General features: G+C 38.0%; 1 protein-coding gene across 1 annotated transcript in view; it reads left to right on the top strand.

Moving 5' to 3' along the window:
• The window catches only part of RAD23B (RAD23 homolog B, nucleotide excision repair protein), a 36,395-nt gene that overhangs the window by 16,901 nt on the left and 4,022 nt on the right, over positions 1–15,472 (top strand). Inside the window, exons 4-9 of the mRNA XM_066339121.1 lie at positions 511–758; positions 3,825–3,880; positions 7,695–7,822; positions 12,881–13,004; positions 13,930–14,057; positions 14,460–14,636. Of these exons, the coding sequence (XP_066195218.1) occupies positions 511–758; positions 3,825–3,880; positions 7,695–7,822; positions 12,881–13,004; positions 13,930–14,057; positions 14,460–14,636 (861 nt within the window). The remainder of the gene's footprint in view (positions 1–510; positions 759–3,824; positions 3,881–7,694; positions 7,823–12,880; positions 13,005–13,929; positions 14,058–14,459; positions 14,637–15,472) is intronic.

Raw genomic sequence — 15,472 nt, 5'->3', positions numbered from 1 at the left:
TTTGAGATGTTATTGTAGTGGTCTGAATGCAAAGGTTGCATAACTGAAACATGACATTGCAGGTGAAGTTTAATTTTTTTTTTGCATCTTGTTTTCCAGCAAACAGCATTCACAATGAAATGTGATTTCATTATGAAAAGCTTATGCTTGTTCTGTAGTTGTTTTTTGCAACTTGCTTGGTTTCTTCTGGAAGATGTGCTTTTGTAAAACACAGGATTGTTTTCATTTTTAGAATATCATGGTCTGTAAATATTTAGATCTTTGCATTTCACTTTATGCTCAGAGTGTGAGCACTCAGGTGTGTAAGTACTTCAGTGACTCTCAGTTGCTTGTTTGAATACAGCAAAGGGTGTTAGAGATTTAATATCTTGCAACGTTTTAATGGTGAGCTTGATGTTGAGGCAGCAATATCAAACACAAATGATCTTAACAGAACTTAGTGGATTGCCTCTAGAGAGCCATGGATTTATGAGCTTTGTGCTGTGCCTGAACTCTGTTGTCCTCCCACAGCCCAAAGCTGCAGCTGGAGCGACTCAGCCAACAAATGCCACTTCCATTGTTGGCTCAACAACTGCAGCTCCCACAGCAGTTGCTGCACCAATCCCTGTTCCTGCCCCTGTGCCAGCTCCTCTCCCTCCACCACCAGCACCAGATACAGTGGCTTGTGAATCTGCATCTGTGAGTGCTGTGAAAGAGGAGAAGGCAGAAGAAAAACCACCTGAGGGACCAGCTGCTGTCAGTCCATCATCAATGGACAGGTATGAATAAACCTCCAAAAATGGGTTCCCATTTCTGTTGCTTCTAGTTTTGATTTTAAGTTTTCATTACACTGTTAGTCCAATCACTCTGTCTATTCTATATAATTTTTCTTCTTTATTAACTGTAAATTTCAGTCTCTGACTCAAGTATAACATTATTGATTATAAGAAGCACCTCTCCTTGCTTATGCCTTCTTGTGAGATGTGTGGTCTTGGGAAAGAACCTGTAGAGGGGAGAGTTAAATGACATAAGACTTGAGCTCCTGTTAGGCATTTCAGAGTTGCTATCTTGCAAGTTTCTTTTTAGACTGAGAATATTCTGCAGTGGGGATCTACTGCTCACAAAGCTCTTGAAGTCTTAAAAAATGTGTCCTGTCCTGCTCATAAACCGTCTGTGCTTTGGATCATGTTGGTCAAATTAAAATCATAAATTCCTTATTGCTGTATGAGTCCCTTAATTTCTGGAAAGAGTTTTTTCTTCCAAAATGTAGGGTATGGTAGTGCTCTTAATCATGTAAATTCTTAAAGCTACAAGTTTGGGGTTTTTTCTGAATGTTCTTTTGGCCAATCTGCAGGTAATTGTGGGACTTGGGAAAACTTTTCACCTCAGTTTTCTACAATTGAGAAAATCAGGTGGAAGTTAGAGGTTTTATCTCTGTTCTATGTTGTTGCTTTTTTTTGCTTAAGTTGCTTAAGTATTGCATAGGATTAAAATGGCGTTAACTGGAATTTAATGGTCCCTGAAGTGCTGCATTGCATAAAATCTTCATTTTTCATACTCTGGGTTTTAATTATTTGTGTGTTATTTCTGGGAATACCAGTGTTTAAATACAATCACTTAAAAAATACTGTCTTGTACTGCATTTTAAACACCATCAACTACTGATTTGATGATAACGAAGCAAAACTTGTAATTGCCTAATGTCTTGAAGAACTCATCACAAATTTCTTGTACTAAATATACAAATTAATGATTTAATTTTGCAATTCTGAGAAATTAGTATCTCTTAGAAATGGAATGCAAGTGAAGTTTCATTTATTGGTCAAATTAACTTAGTTGTTAAAAAACTGGGTTTTTTTCCTTTTTTCCCTGCTCAGTTTGTCCAGTAGGTTCAACAATCAATCATTTATACTTAAATAGTGTTTTTCATGTACAGATTGCAGTTTTGTAAAATTGCAGTAAGGGAGCCTCAGTGTACACACTTAACAGGGAGGAACAGAATAAGTTAATATATACATTAAGGTTATTACTTGCCTTGATTTCGGTGAGTACTGCTTTGGAAGTTAAGTTACTAAGGCAAGATTTATTGACCCAAGGCCAGGCCAGCTGGCATCCTGATATGCTTTGATATTTTTTTGATTGTAAATCTTAACTACTGACTGATAATAGTAAGGCATTCTCGTTGGAACAAATTATTTCTTGCATAGATCTTTACAGAGATCTGTGTAAGTGCATTGTTGGATTTTTAGTGGCATCTTCTGAAAACATTCAGATCAATCTGATGATCGTGCACTTTCTGGTAGGAGTTGCCAACTCTGGTAGCCTGATAAACGTGAGGCTCCTGCAGCTCCGTATCTTCAGGTCTATCATGTTATCAAGACTGAACATGTATTCCCAAAATATACGCACAATATGTATATACCTATAGATATATGTTTGGCTGCTTAGGTCAGCTCAGGCAGGGAAAATCCCAGCACGCATGTAAGACACTTCAGCCACATCAAGTTCCCCTCTGCCTATTTAGGGCAAACCCCACTACTGCAAAATGAATATGCGCAAAACACAAATGAAAAATATGAATTTCGGTTTTGGTAGCTGGTCCCTTAGAGTTTGCCTAGCTTTTGGTACCAGGACACTCAGGGGACTGCCTGAGCCTTGCAACCCTGTTCTAGGCCCTAATACTCAGATTCCCACTGCCTACACATGCACACACACATACAGAAGGCTCATCCAGGAACTGACTGCAGTCCTTGGCCGTCAGACTTCAGTGTCTAGTCTCAGCAGTTGCTGGCTCCAGAGATGTCTGGATCCCCCTAGCTCACAGTTCTCTGTCCCTGTGAACACTTGGAATTCCACATACACACGTGTGTGTAGAATAGATACACATTATGAAAAATTTTTAGAAGTATAATTTAATAAAAGGACAGGATCGATGGGTGGTGAGGGGCAGAGCATGGCCAGGCAAGTGTTTCTTACATATCAATGGCCTTTTTTCTCCCTGTTCTTGCTCTCTTGCTTTTCTTCTGTGGTGCCTTAAGCTTTTCCCTGCCTTAGGTTCTTCCTCTAGATTTCCCCCCAAAACTTTTTGCTGGCACCCCACAGTGAGTTGCACCACCCTGTAGGCTATAATGCCCTTGAAGGGGTTCTTTTAACCCACCATGCGTGTCACTCTAGGACCAAGGGGCTGATGTTTTAGTTTTGCAACCCTGGGAATGGGGCACCCTTGTCTGTGGCGGATTAAAACTGGTATTCCTCTGCCTAGTGTTGTGCCTCTGTGTTCCTTGCTGTTCATGGAGGTGGGCCTTTAATCCTGTAATTTAAGAACTTTGATAACTTGAGATGAAGTAATTGCAAATGTTAGCAGTTTATATTCCTGGGAAAGTAGTATACTGAGATTTTAATAAATGCTTGCCACCCACCTCCTTGGGTCCTCATTGAGATCAAACTGGTGACTGTGGGGAAGCAGTTAGTGAGACTGCTGTGTGCTTTTGAAAACCCACCTTGTTCTCCCACCCTTTAAAGCATTCAAGCAAGCAGATGGCTAATCCCTGAGCAGATGGGCAAGAGCCAAACTTCTGGGGGGTAGCGGGGGAAGGTTGGCCTTGTGTTAAAAATGCTAGCATTGTAAGTTTGTAAAATCTATTCTCACTATAGGACCAAAAGAGAGCTCTTTGGAAAGCTTTGTTGTTTTGTTGTTTTTTTAGAAACAAAAGGGGCTATTAGAGTTACACCTGCTGCTGCTTTTTTTTTTTCTCTTTTTTTTTTTTTCTTTTCTTTTTTTTTTTTTTTAACAGGAAGTTTTCCAAAGTTTTGTAATTACCATTGCACTTGTCTTCATCTTACAGTACAACAGGTGATACATCTCGATCAAATCTTTTTGCGGATGCTATAAGTGCACTTGGTAAGTGGTGAATTTTTTAATGTAGACATTATTTTGGTGCAGCAGAAACATGACGGATTAGCAGATGTTGACATTTTCTTCTGTATCTGTCATTGTTAAAGTTATAGTCAAAGTGCTTTTCTCTAAAACCTGAAGTTGATATCTTGGAACCAGTTTCAAGAACTACTTTACTGAAGAATATTTCCCTTAATATATTTTTATTGTGTAAAAGGAAGATCCTTGTGTTCCTGCTTTTTTTCCCCAGTTGCTTTAATTTCTCTTCTAGCTATTCTCTTTGAAGTATCTTGAATAGAAGACTAGATGTAAATATGTTTGCTTTTCACTTTTGCACCTCTGAGTGCATGGCTGATAAAATGGCTGCCTTTATTATTCACTTGTTCCAGCTTTGAAAGTACTTTGCTTTTTTGAGACACGTTGAGATTAAATAAATTCATCAGATCTGCTGCTATCTGGGCTGAGAAAGGAATGCTTCCATGTATTTACAGTCAACTTACTTTTATTTTGGCAGCTTAAATAATCTTTGTTTCTTAGTGGATAGACAGAATAAAGACAACAGGAGGGTCTGCCCCTTATGCTGATAAAACCCACAACCCACAAACCCACAACTCCTTACTCCTGCTGAAATATTTGGGTTGTTTTGGAGTCTTAACAAATTCAGGCACAGAAATAAGGAGGAGGTGTGGGTTTTATTCTGTCTTTTGTCTTTAAATATGAAGCTGCGATTTGGTACAAAGAGTGAAACCAAGTAAAGAGTTTCACTTACATTTTTGTGTGGCTATATTGGAGGCAGGTGCTGTGCTTAAGCAGCCCTGGATGATTTAGAAGCAGCAGTAACATTTTACATGAGTTAGTGGTAACTACTAGATTTAGTCTGTCCAGCTGCAACATAGATCTTAGGTGTGACATACTGTTTTAAATTGAATGATCCAAAGTAGCTGATAGATACTGATAGCAGGAGACAAAAATGTAACAGAACTAAACTGGCTGAAGTGATTGCTGCTACCAAAGATGCTTTCTTAACCGTTCATAATATCTTTGTGGCCAAGATGAAGTCATAACCAACACTTGTGTTAACAGTGTTGATCAGCAAGTTAAATGAAGCTGGTGGTCTTGATTCAGATCTCTTCAAAATTGGGAAAAAAGGCAAAATATTTCAAGAGCATCACTTCGTGATCCATTTTATATGGAAGTTCTTTGGTTGGTGTCCAGTGGAGTAAACCCTTGTGTCCTTAGCATGTTTGGAAATAAGAAGTATTGAGTGTGATTTTCTGTGTAAGCATACTGTAAGTGTTGTCAGCAAAAAAAATTTCAAGGACAATAGGCATGAACTCTGTGATTCTTCTTCTTCTTTAGAAGTGTTGTGAAGGGAATTTGCTTGCAAAGATGGATGGATTATATTTTCATATCCTAAACTGGATTCTACATGTATTCTAACTGTAGCTTCTCAATTACGTTATCTAAAATGAATTGACTTTGCTTTGAAAACAGGGATTGGTTTCTGTGATTGAAACGGAAAACTGTTGTTTGCAGTTGAATGCTGAAAAGTGATGTGGCTTTGTGTGCTCCTTGAAGATCTGCATGTCTTGCAGTCCTTGTGCAAGAACCACATCTTTCACAGGAGTAGCCTAAGATTTCTTTAGGGCATAGGATGAGAATTATGGTGAGGAGTGTGATGAACTGGATTTGAGAGTTAATCCAGCTTTAAAATGTTGTTTAAAAGACAAAAGCAAAGACCAGAATCAATTCAGCATTGACCACAAACATTTCCACTAGCACTAGGGACAGATCGGCCTGACTCTGTATCATGACATTGCTAGTATGCTGCTTCTGAATTATCGTTCTTGATCTCACTCATGTCAACTTGTGAAGTAGGCTGTAGGGAGTACATGCACCTACATTTCCGGTAATTCTGTTTTCCCCTTCGGCTTTTCATTACACCTTAGGTAGCAGCCTGTGTGGAGCAAGCTGGCCTTTTTTCATCATTTCCTTTTATCAAATCTCTCATGTTGTTGTAGTCTCTACCTTGCTTATATTGAAAAAGCAATACAGAAGTGTTCAAGTAGGAACTAAATTCATCAACAGGTGTTCAGTCTGCTTGGTTAGTTTCTTAGGAGTAGTAAGGATAAGTGAGTGCTGTGTAAGGAAGAATGTGAGCAGAAGTAGCAAAATCGTTGTGTTGGGACAATTATTGGCTTGGCTTTTTTGCTTCCCTGAAGATATGTATAGAAGTATGTATCTTTAGAGTAAAGTTTAGGTGATTTTTTTATTTCATATCTGGAAAAAAATGCAGATAGAGGTGAAAGGAATAATCTTGTAGTTTTGTATGAAGACATGAGGAACTTACAATTCCTTAAACTCAGGTTTACACTATTACTTTGAAGCCCAAATAATAAATACTCAAATTAGTGAAGGCTTTTAAATCCTTTATTTGTGGGTAATGTGCAAGTACCATTGGCTGTTTTATTGTTTGTTATTGAGTATACTGCCCTAAGTCATACACCCACTGATTCTTTAGAAGCACATGTTAAGAAGCAGGCAGTGGGGTTGTATTAATATTGGCTTGAGTTAGACATCTCCCTAAGGGAATAAAACATCATGTTTTCTTTGGTTCTTTTAATTATGACTTACTTGCCTTAACGGAGTAGCTCTTGTATTTGTTTCCTTTTGTTAAAAAAAAAAAAAAATTACTATTAATCACTGGGGTTTTTAGGATGGCTGTTAATTATTTAACTTCCCTGTCACTAACTTGCTAGTTGCAGAGTCAGTCAGTCAGTAGGATTTCACTGAGATCAGGAATACATTTGTCCAAGAAAGGAGATGTATTTCAATGTCTGTGTTTGTCTGTACTTTTTATCCCCCAGGAAGATAACCTTGAAGATTTGACCAATTACAATGTATAATAGGATAGTTAGCTTTTTTTTAAATTGTTATACTTGCTTTCTGTTTTTGAGGAAGGAAAATTAAATGGATTATGAAGAGAGATAATAATTTTCCTTGCAGTGACATCAGTGTAGTGAACAGTTGCCCTTAAATTGCTCCATATATAGTGTGTGTACCTTTTGTCTTGATTGCTGCAGGTGTGGGACAAATTTTGTCTATTTTTGCTGTAAGAGGTAGGGGATTTGATGTGATGGATGTCTAGTAAAACGTTAAATTGAGTGAGATAAGAATTAAATGAGAACTTGGTGTTCTGAACCTGCATTGAAGTCTTGAGTGACTTTCCTAGATACAACTTTTAAGTCTTCTGCGTGATTTGGGTTGGTTCACGTTAAGTTGGTTAAATTACTTAGACCATAGCAGATAGCAATATATAACAATATAATGGTCATCACTAATTGTCATCTATCTAACAACAGCAGAAACTCTTAATTTGGAAATCCTCAATGGCTAATAATTTAACAGGGAGATTTCAAATTAATACATTTCCAAATGTAAGCAGCAGGAGACTTCTTCTGATTACATCAGAAATTGAATATTACTTGTGAGAATGCCCTTGACCTTAAATGAAAACATTGAAGAGAGAACATATGTCAATTACATATAAAGAAGTATCACAAGTTCCACTTTTGTCAGTAGAAGTTTATATTTTCTTCATTACCCTCCACTATTTCCAATCTAATTCGTAATGAAAGCACTGAATATGTTTGGAATTAGGGCCACAGAACCACAACATATTCAATATTAAGTACTCTTTCCAATGAACAGCTGAAATTCAGATAGAAATTACACTTACCCATTGAAAATTTTTGTGTGTGCGTGTGTGTGTGATTATTTTCATCTCATTCCCTTAAAATCGTGATCCTGTCACTTCTAGTGACTGGTCAGTCCTATGAGAACATGGTGACTGAGATCATGTCCATGGGCTACGAGCGGGAGCAGGTGATTGCAGCACTGAGGGCCAGCTTCAACAATCCTGACAGAGCTGTGGAATACCTTCTGATGGTGAGCACTTACCTTTCCTGCACCTTGTTTTTTGGAGTTTTGTTTTCCATGTAATACCTTTCACTTTGAATTTGGTGTTATTTTGAACATTACTCAGTCACTGAGAGTGGCGTTTGCCATCTGGAAAGATGAGATCAAATTTTTGACAATGACAGACAAAACATGGTGTGTTCTAGAAAACACTGCAGTAATCCCTAACCACCTCTACTTCTTTGCTTTCATTTTTGTTGATTGATATGGATATGTAAAGTATGTCCAGTTACAGTGATAGCATTAACTGCCGATGGTTGGCTCAGTGCTTTTGTGTCACTTCTTAGTGACAGCATTAGTTGTTGCTAAGAATGCATGGTGTTCTTAATATACTTTCCAAACAGAAAGGCTTGAGAGAGGTTTTTTTTTAATTGAACTTAATTTAATGTTTTTATTTCAGCAGTGTTTTAGAGAAGGAACAATTTTCATATAATAAATAAAGGTTTAAGGGTTAAACAAACTTCACTGACATGAGAGGAAATAGAAGAGTAATTTCACTTTAATAAAAACCCTATGAGTTGTTTTAGGGGCTTTTTGGATTATTTCTTATACGTATACCTTAATCTTACAAGTAAATTGTAACCACCATAGAATCTGTCTGATTTTGTTGCTTAATCAGTATTTTCAGTACATTTAATTTTCATTCTGGCATACCATTTTTCCCCTGATCAGGTTTTTCCTTTTAGCAGATCTGATCTTTATTGAAATCTGGCAACCAGATATCTCCATCTAATCCTTGCAAAGTACATGTGGATTGAACTTCTGATTGATTGATAAGAAATCTGGCATCTTTACCCTCCTGTTATAAAACTTTAATTTTGTTAATGAAATTTTCCTTCAGTAGTTACGACTGCAAGTCCCTGGCATACTTCCTATTTACATTAATGTTCCCAAGACTTTGTAATCTTCAGATTTTAAACTAACAATAAATGTTTTGAGTACAAGAATATGAGAAGTTTGATTCCCAACTAGCATTAGGCCAAGCAAGGGTGAATGCAGTAGCTCGCAATTTTCTGTCATAAGTCTGCAAGTTCAAATATTTGTTTGTCATGTTGTAAAAATGTTGAGTTTACTGTTCATTTAGTCTGTAAATACACCATGAATTTAGTGCCTCCCATATGTGTTAGGCCTGCTCTGTGTGTGGTAGTTCCATACCATGTGCAATTCTTGTGCACTCAGTTTCTGGCATTTCCCTCCTCTAGCTTATTTCTGGTCAGAAACTCCAGAATAGAGATAGAATGAATAACCCTGTGATGGAACTATGTGTCACATCTGCCAAATGTATTGACGGTTGTGAGCAGTTCATTTCTAGTACTTCAGTAGGTCCTGTATATAAAATGGGTCCTTCTGTTATATAAGATGTCCCTTTATGTTTCATGTTATCCTTCACTGGAAATACATTTTCATTCTTCTTCCTCTTTTTCCTGCTGGAAAATGGAGTAGCGAGGAATGGTCTTGTTCTTGGGAGACCATATTAGATGGCAGAATTTTTGCTGTCCTTCTAGAAGAATCTTTTTGCTGTAAATGGTCTTTATAACTGTTCCAGATTTGCTGGGGTCTGAAGATACTCCTTACTCTCCTGCTGCATGAAAACAAAGTTCTTTTTAGTTACTATTGACCTGATCTGTTGATGACACTGTTCTTTGACCTTCTCTCTACATTACTACCTTCCAAACTATCATCAGCACTATCTTTTATATAATCTGCAGATTAGGATTAAGACGTTGAGATCTTTAATTGTAATAACACTGTCCAGGTTTAATGAATCTGGGTACAGCAAGGGCAAGATGTTGAAAAGGACTTAAACTGCAATTAAAGCACAGCTGTTCCTCAGATGAGCTCTGAAAATTCTATTTGTTGTCCATGGTTCAGATGGCAAGCGCTTCTGTTTTCATGGCTTGATCATTGAGGATTATAGATGTAATCCCGTGACTGTGACCTGCAGTTGTAGAAGGAGTTGCAGAAGATGATCTTTATTTTTCTATGCCCCAGACTTATCTTCAGAGGTATTTACATCCAGATTTCTCTTTCAGCCAAGGATTTCCTAACCTCTGGTTAAGAAGGAGTTTATGACCTCTTCAGTAACCAGCCTCTTAGTTTAGATATTTTTAAAGAACATTTCTTTAGTGTGATTACAGTCAAACACTGAATAACTCCTGGAGAGGTGGTCAACCTTCTGTGCCTGTAGCCTCTGTGTTTCAGAGGCATTTGGACAATGCCCTTTACAGGCTTTAACTTTTGGTCAGCCATGAGTTGGTCAGTAAGTAGGACTAGATGATAATTTTAAGTACTTCCCAACTGAAACTATTTTGTTCTCTATTCTGTGCAGAAGCTGGACCTGATGTGATTTTTTGCCCTGCAGAGAGCACTGTCAGCTAAAAACCACTGTACTGCTCAGTTAAACAGTAAACAACTGTTTCATCCACCATAAGGCAACAGTGGCCTTTTTTGCTGTCCAAGCAGTGCTTGCATTCAGAGTGGCTTGTGTGTGGTTTAATACCATGCTTTATTCTGTTGTGTGGCTGTGTGAACAAGATGCATGTGCCTCACTGGCGTTGTCTGATTACAGCTGTACAGTCTGTTACTTGGAGATACTTCAAGCTTGTGTTCAAGATTTAAGATGATGTTCAAGATGACAAATAATTTCTATGTAAATATGTTTGAACTAGTTTACACAGTCCTTCCACTCAAGAGCAAACTTAAAAGTTTAAACAAGCACATGTTGTTTGATCTGGACATAGATTGCAGTGATGACATATGCCTGTGAATAGGTGAAATCAACTAATAATTTCATAAGAATAACCCAAGTTGTTACATTATACTTGGATTGCCAGAAATGGCTGATTTGATGGAAAAGGTATTTAATCAGTGCTCTGGTAAGCCACTGATAAGGGAGCGTTACCTCAGAATTATACCATGAATGGAATCCTCCTCCCACTCTGTGGAGGGAGGAACGTGTAGCAAGCTTACTGAGCCATGTGAAGGTAATGAAGCGTGCAACAGGGAAATCTTGCATTTATTCCCCTGACTGAGTAAAATGTGCACTGGCTGGATATTTATACCTTGATGTGCTTCTTAATAAACAGGTAAGGCTTTGCTTGGAGCACTGTCCAGTTCTCTCCTCTAGATGTGCCCTCTATATTAGCCGTATATTTGTCCATTTTGTTCAGGTATAATGATGAACATACCATGTGAAGATCATGGATTGGAGCAGGACTTTTAATCTGCATTACCTACCAGTGATTTTTATGGTAGGCTTGACAAACCTCTTCATTGTCTGGTTACCCTGTAGTTATGTAATATTTCCACCCACCCAGTTCCTTACATTTTGTGGCTCCTCAACACAAAGGTGACCCTCATTTGAGTAGCTTTCTGGGCTGTTCCAACAGAGCTTATTGTAATATCTTTGTGTCTCTCCCATGAGTAAGATTCCAGGCTTCAGAAAGGTAGATTGAAAGGAAGACTTGGTGCAAGGGTTCAGTGACAGCGACAGGTAGGGTTAGGGTAGGGAGCTTGAAGGATTTCCATGCAGCAGAAAGGTAGTAGAGTGGGGTTTCTATAAGCTACTGTCTTGGTTTAGATAGACAGGTATCTGCCAGAGAAGATTGGAATTTCTCTTGGAATGTAAGCTCCCTTCCTCCCCTTTTCCAAATTATTATAAATTTGCAATTAAAAGGCTGTCAGGCACAGATTTGTGAATAGGTATAGCGGTTCTTTACTAGGGATATTAAGAATACAAATGTTGTAGTGTAGAAGAATAAGCAAGCAAACAAACAAACAAGAAATCTTAGAAAAACTCTTAAAGTCAGAAATGCAACTTGACTCCCTGTTGGTCAGGGTGTTGGAAACAGTCCAAAAAGTAAGCCCTCCTGGAGTGGCAGATGTGGTCCTGTTTGAAGCAGCGATGGGCTTATGGAGCCAAGGGTCCAGAGATGGGTCCAGTCTTCCTTTAGGGGTCCCATGGGAGCACTGGATGTCTGGTGACACTTTTCACTCCTTTTATCTAGGTGAAGATGGTTTGGTTCCTCCTCCCTGGGTAGAGCATCTTACCCAGTATGATGTAATGTGTCATATCATTGCTGAGCTTTAATTGTCCATTAACAGAAGATATTCCCATGCGGATAGTGGAAGAATGAACAGGGATAAGCAACACTGCACCACCTGATTTTTTAACAACTGGCTTCTCAGCAGAGAAGGCAGTTATCCCCTCCCTAACAGATAAAAAAGTCTTCCACACTGGGTTTTAGCCAATTCTTTGTTTAAGTATCTAAAGCTTGGTCTTTGGCAACTTACGGAGAAAAAATTCTTTAGAGTGAAAAAAGGGACAAACCTAACCCCTAACAGCTGCATTCTAGTTTATTATAATATTGTGTTTTGACTTTGTTCATTTCAGCCCTCTGAGCAGTCAGTTCCTATATAAAGTTGCTTGTACATAGAAAATAAACAAAAGGCAAGTTAATTTTTTTTAAATGCTAAAGCTGGGTGACAAACAGACCTTTTTACCATTAAGATACAGTAAATGACAGCTTTTCATTGAGGAAAGAGGTTCCAAGAGCTGTGTTATTGTATCTCTTCTCAGTTTCTTGCCAGTTGTATGGAATTGTTAATCTTAGTTAGGATTTTGTTCTGCAATTTGTTGCTGTAATGGCACTTTTGGACAACAGTATAACATAGTGTAACAGTATATTTAGTCTAACTTTCTCAGTCTTATCAAATATTTCTAAACAGGATTCAAAGCAAGTATTTTTTATCTAGCAAAGTGTGTTTCAAAGTGATGTAGAGCATGCTTTTCTGCCTTTTTATACAAACCGCACATTTTATCTGCCAAAAAAGAAAATTGATCTTTTCACGGTGTTTTCTGTCAGTTATAAATGCATAACTGACAGGATCCTGCCTTGTATTTACAGTGAAAGCATTAAGGGCTGTTTTTTTCTTTTTTTTCCCCTTCATTCTGAAACCCAAATACCGCATGCAGTTGAAACATACCGGTTTGCATTCTGTGAGTAACAATGTGAACTGTGGCTTTAGGGTATTCCAGGAGATAATCAGGCTGTGGCTGACCCCCCTCAACCACCAAGCACTGGTGCATCTCAGTCTTCAGCAGTGGCAGCAGCAGTAGCAACTATACCCACGACTACAAGTTCACTAGGAGGTAAGAAAGGCTGTATTTAAGATGTGATAAACAATGTCCACTTAATCAATCTCCTTTTCAGTGAGTTTAAAGTTCCAGGTGTTTGTGAGCTGTACAGAGGGAATTGGATAGGAGCTGTTAAAGTGGGAATTCCAGGTGTCGTACTTTCTTGGGACAAGTGGCTTGTTGTATGTCATGTGCAAAGTTTTCAAAAAATGCAGTGAACTTGCACAATTTCCTTAATTCATTGTACTGGATTCTTAAGTGCAAGACCACGGATGTGGGGGGGTGGGGTGTGTTTTCTCTCTCTTAACCTCTGGTTTTCTACTCTGTGTCTGTCTGCTATGACTATATTAATGTGTTTACCACACAGAAGCTGGGATATCAAGAGAGAAACCCTGAAATTAGGCATGACGTATAGCACTGAAGAGACCTATAAATGACCTAGGACTACCCACTCAGCCGTGCAGCACTTTGACAGTGGTTGGTTCCTGCTGAAGAGAAGAGTGTTTATCTTGTATTTAGCTCCCTCTTAAAGGGAGATAGATAAATACATGAAAGGAGCCTAGTGAAGGGGCAGGAAAGGTCTGTCTTATGCTGTAGTAGAAATGGTGCCCAGGATATAAGAGACAAGACAGTAGATTGGGTAGATATGTCTAAGATTAACCAGAGATGAGACATCCAGAGGAAAGTGTTGGAGATAAGGACAAGGCTGTTGGATCTTAAGAGAAGACTGGGTGAAAAGGAAATGTAATCTTTAACCTTAGAATACAGAAGCTTCGCTAAAGCTGGAGTGAGGAAGCAAATTCTTCTGTTCTTCAGTGAATGGTGTATTATCCACTTTCATGTCCTGTTTCTATCTACAATTACAGTGGAGGTATGCATTTTATTAAGATTCTCAGTAACTCTTTAAAAAAACGTGTTATTTCACTGATCTTTTTTTCAGGACATCCACTTGAGTTTTTACGAAATCAGCCTCAGTTCCAGCAGATGAGACAAATTATTCAGCAAAATCCTTCTCTGCTGCCGGCATTGCTACAGCAAATTGGACGGGAAAACCCCCAGCTACTGCAGGTGGATCTTAAAACAAGGAAATAATGCTTACTAATTCTGATTTAGCTTTAGAAGAGAGTTATATGTTGATGTTGTCTGGGATAATATGTTACTAGCAGTTACAGCATTCTATTGTTGGCTTTTCAGCAGTTATTGCTGTACAAAACATATTTTCTATGGCATTGGATACAAATTTGAGACTTCATAAGAGGGGGTGAGGAAGAGGGAAGAATCACTGCAATTGAATTGAAATATAAAAATTGCATTTGTTGCAATTAGATTTAACAATTTTTTTCTGTCCACTTCTTACACATCCCTTTGATTTTTTAATTCTCTGAAAATAAATATTTTTACTTGTTTCTTGGCATGCTTAAACATCAGTTATTTAAATATATGTTTCTTTTACTGTTCTGTGCACCACAGCAAATAAGCCAGCACCAGGAACATTTTATTCATATGCTGAATGAGCCAGTTCTAGAGTCTCGCCAAGGTTTAAGTGGCAGTGATGATGGTGCCAGCACTGGTGGAATAGGAGATGCTGGGAATGTTCATATGAACTACATTCAAGTAACACCTCAGGAAAAAGAAGCTATAGAAAGGGTGAGCCTTTCTTTTAAATTGCCTTTGTTTTAAATTCTTGTTGCTGTCGGGTGTTGACTCCAGTGCATGCTTAAGACATACTGAACTTAGACTTTGTTTAGCTCAGTAGTTCTGCATCATGTTTTGTAATTTTATACTTGTCATTTCATAGCTGTTGTAGCCTTGTTTCAAATCATATCTCTTCTTGTTTTATAGCAGTTGAGTCTAAAATACCTTAAATCTGTCTTAAGAAGGAAATCTTGTGTCAGAGACAGGATGGTCTCTGATCACTTGAAATGCTCTGCCTCTGAGAAGAAGCAGAGCATTTTAGGTGATCAGAGACCATCCTGTAATAATTGATGTTGGAGTGGGTTTCCCTCAGTAATTATTATGGAAGTAATTCCTCTTGAAGAAGCTTCAGTCCGTACTATTCTAGATCATGCCATGACAGGTTTCCAAGTATAAATATCTGGTTGCTTGAGCGCTGTTTGCAAACTACTTGGAAAGTAAGAACACTCATAGTTAAGTTGATTAGTTGAAGTCAAAATTTTACCCAATTGTCTGTCCATGACAGTTAGTTAATTGTAGTGTTCTAAAACTACTGGTAAGCATGCAAATACACTCTGCATATATTGCATTCATAAATACTCTGTAACTGACTTAATATGGATTTGCATAGATGGCAATGCCTCTGAGATCTTTCTCAGGACAAATTGCAAGACTTTTGTCATACTGTGGTAGCAGTTTGGTAGCCTAGAGACAATGTTTTTTCATCTGTCAAAACAAGAGTTGATGTAAGAATCATTAGAAGATACCTATTTGAATATAGGTGTCAGTTCTCTAGATCTCAAGAAAAT

The sequence above is a fragment of the Sylvia atricapilla genome, chromosome Z (genome assembly GCF_009819655.1).
Source record: "Sylvia atricapilla isolate bSylAtr1 chromosome Z, bSylAtr1.pri, whole genome shotgun sequence".
NCBI lineage: Eukaryota > Metazoa > Chordata > Aves > Passeriformes > Sylviidae > Sylvia > Sylvia atricapilla.
This window is presented reverse-complemented; position numbering and strand designations above follow the sequence as displayed.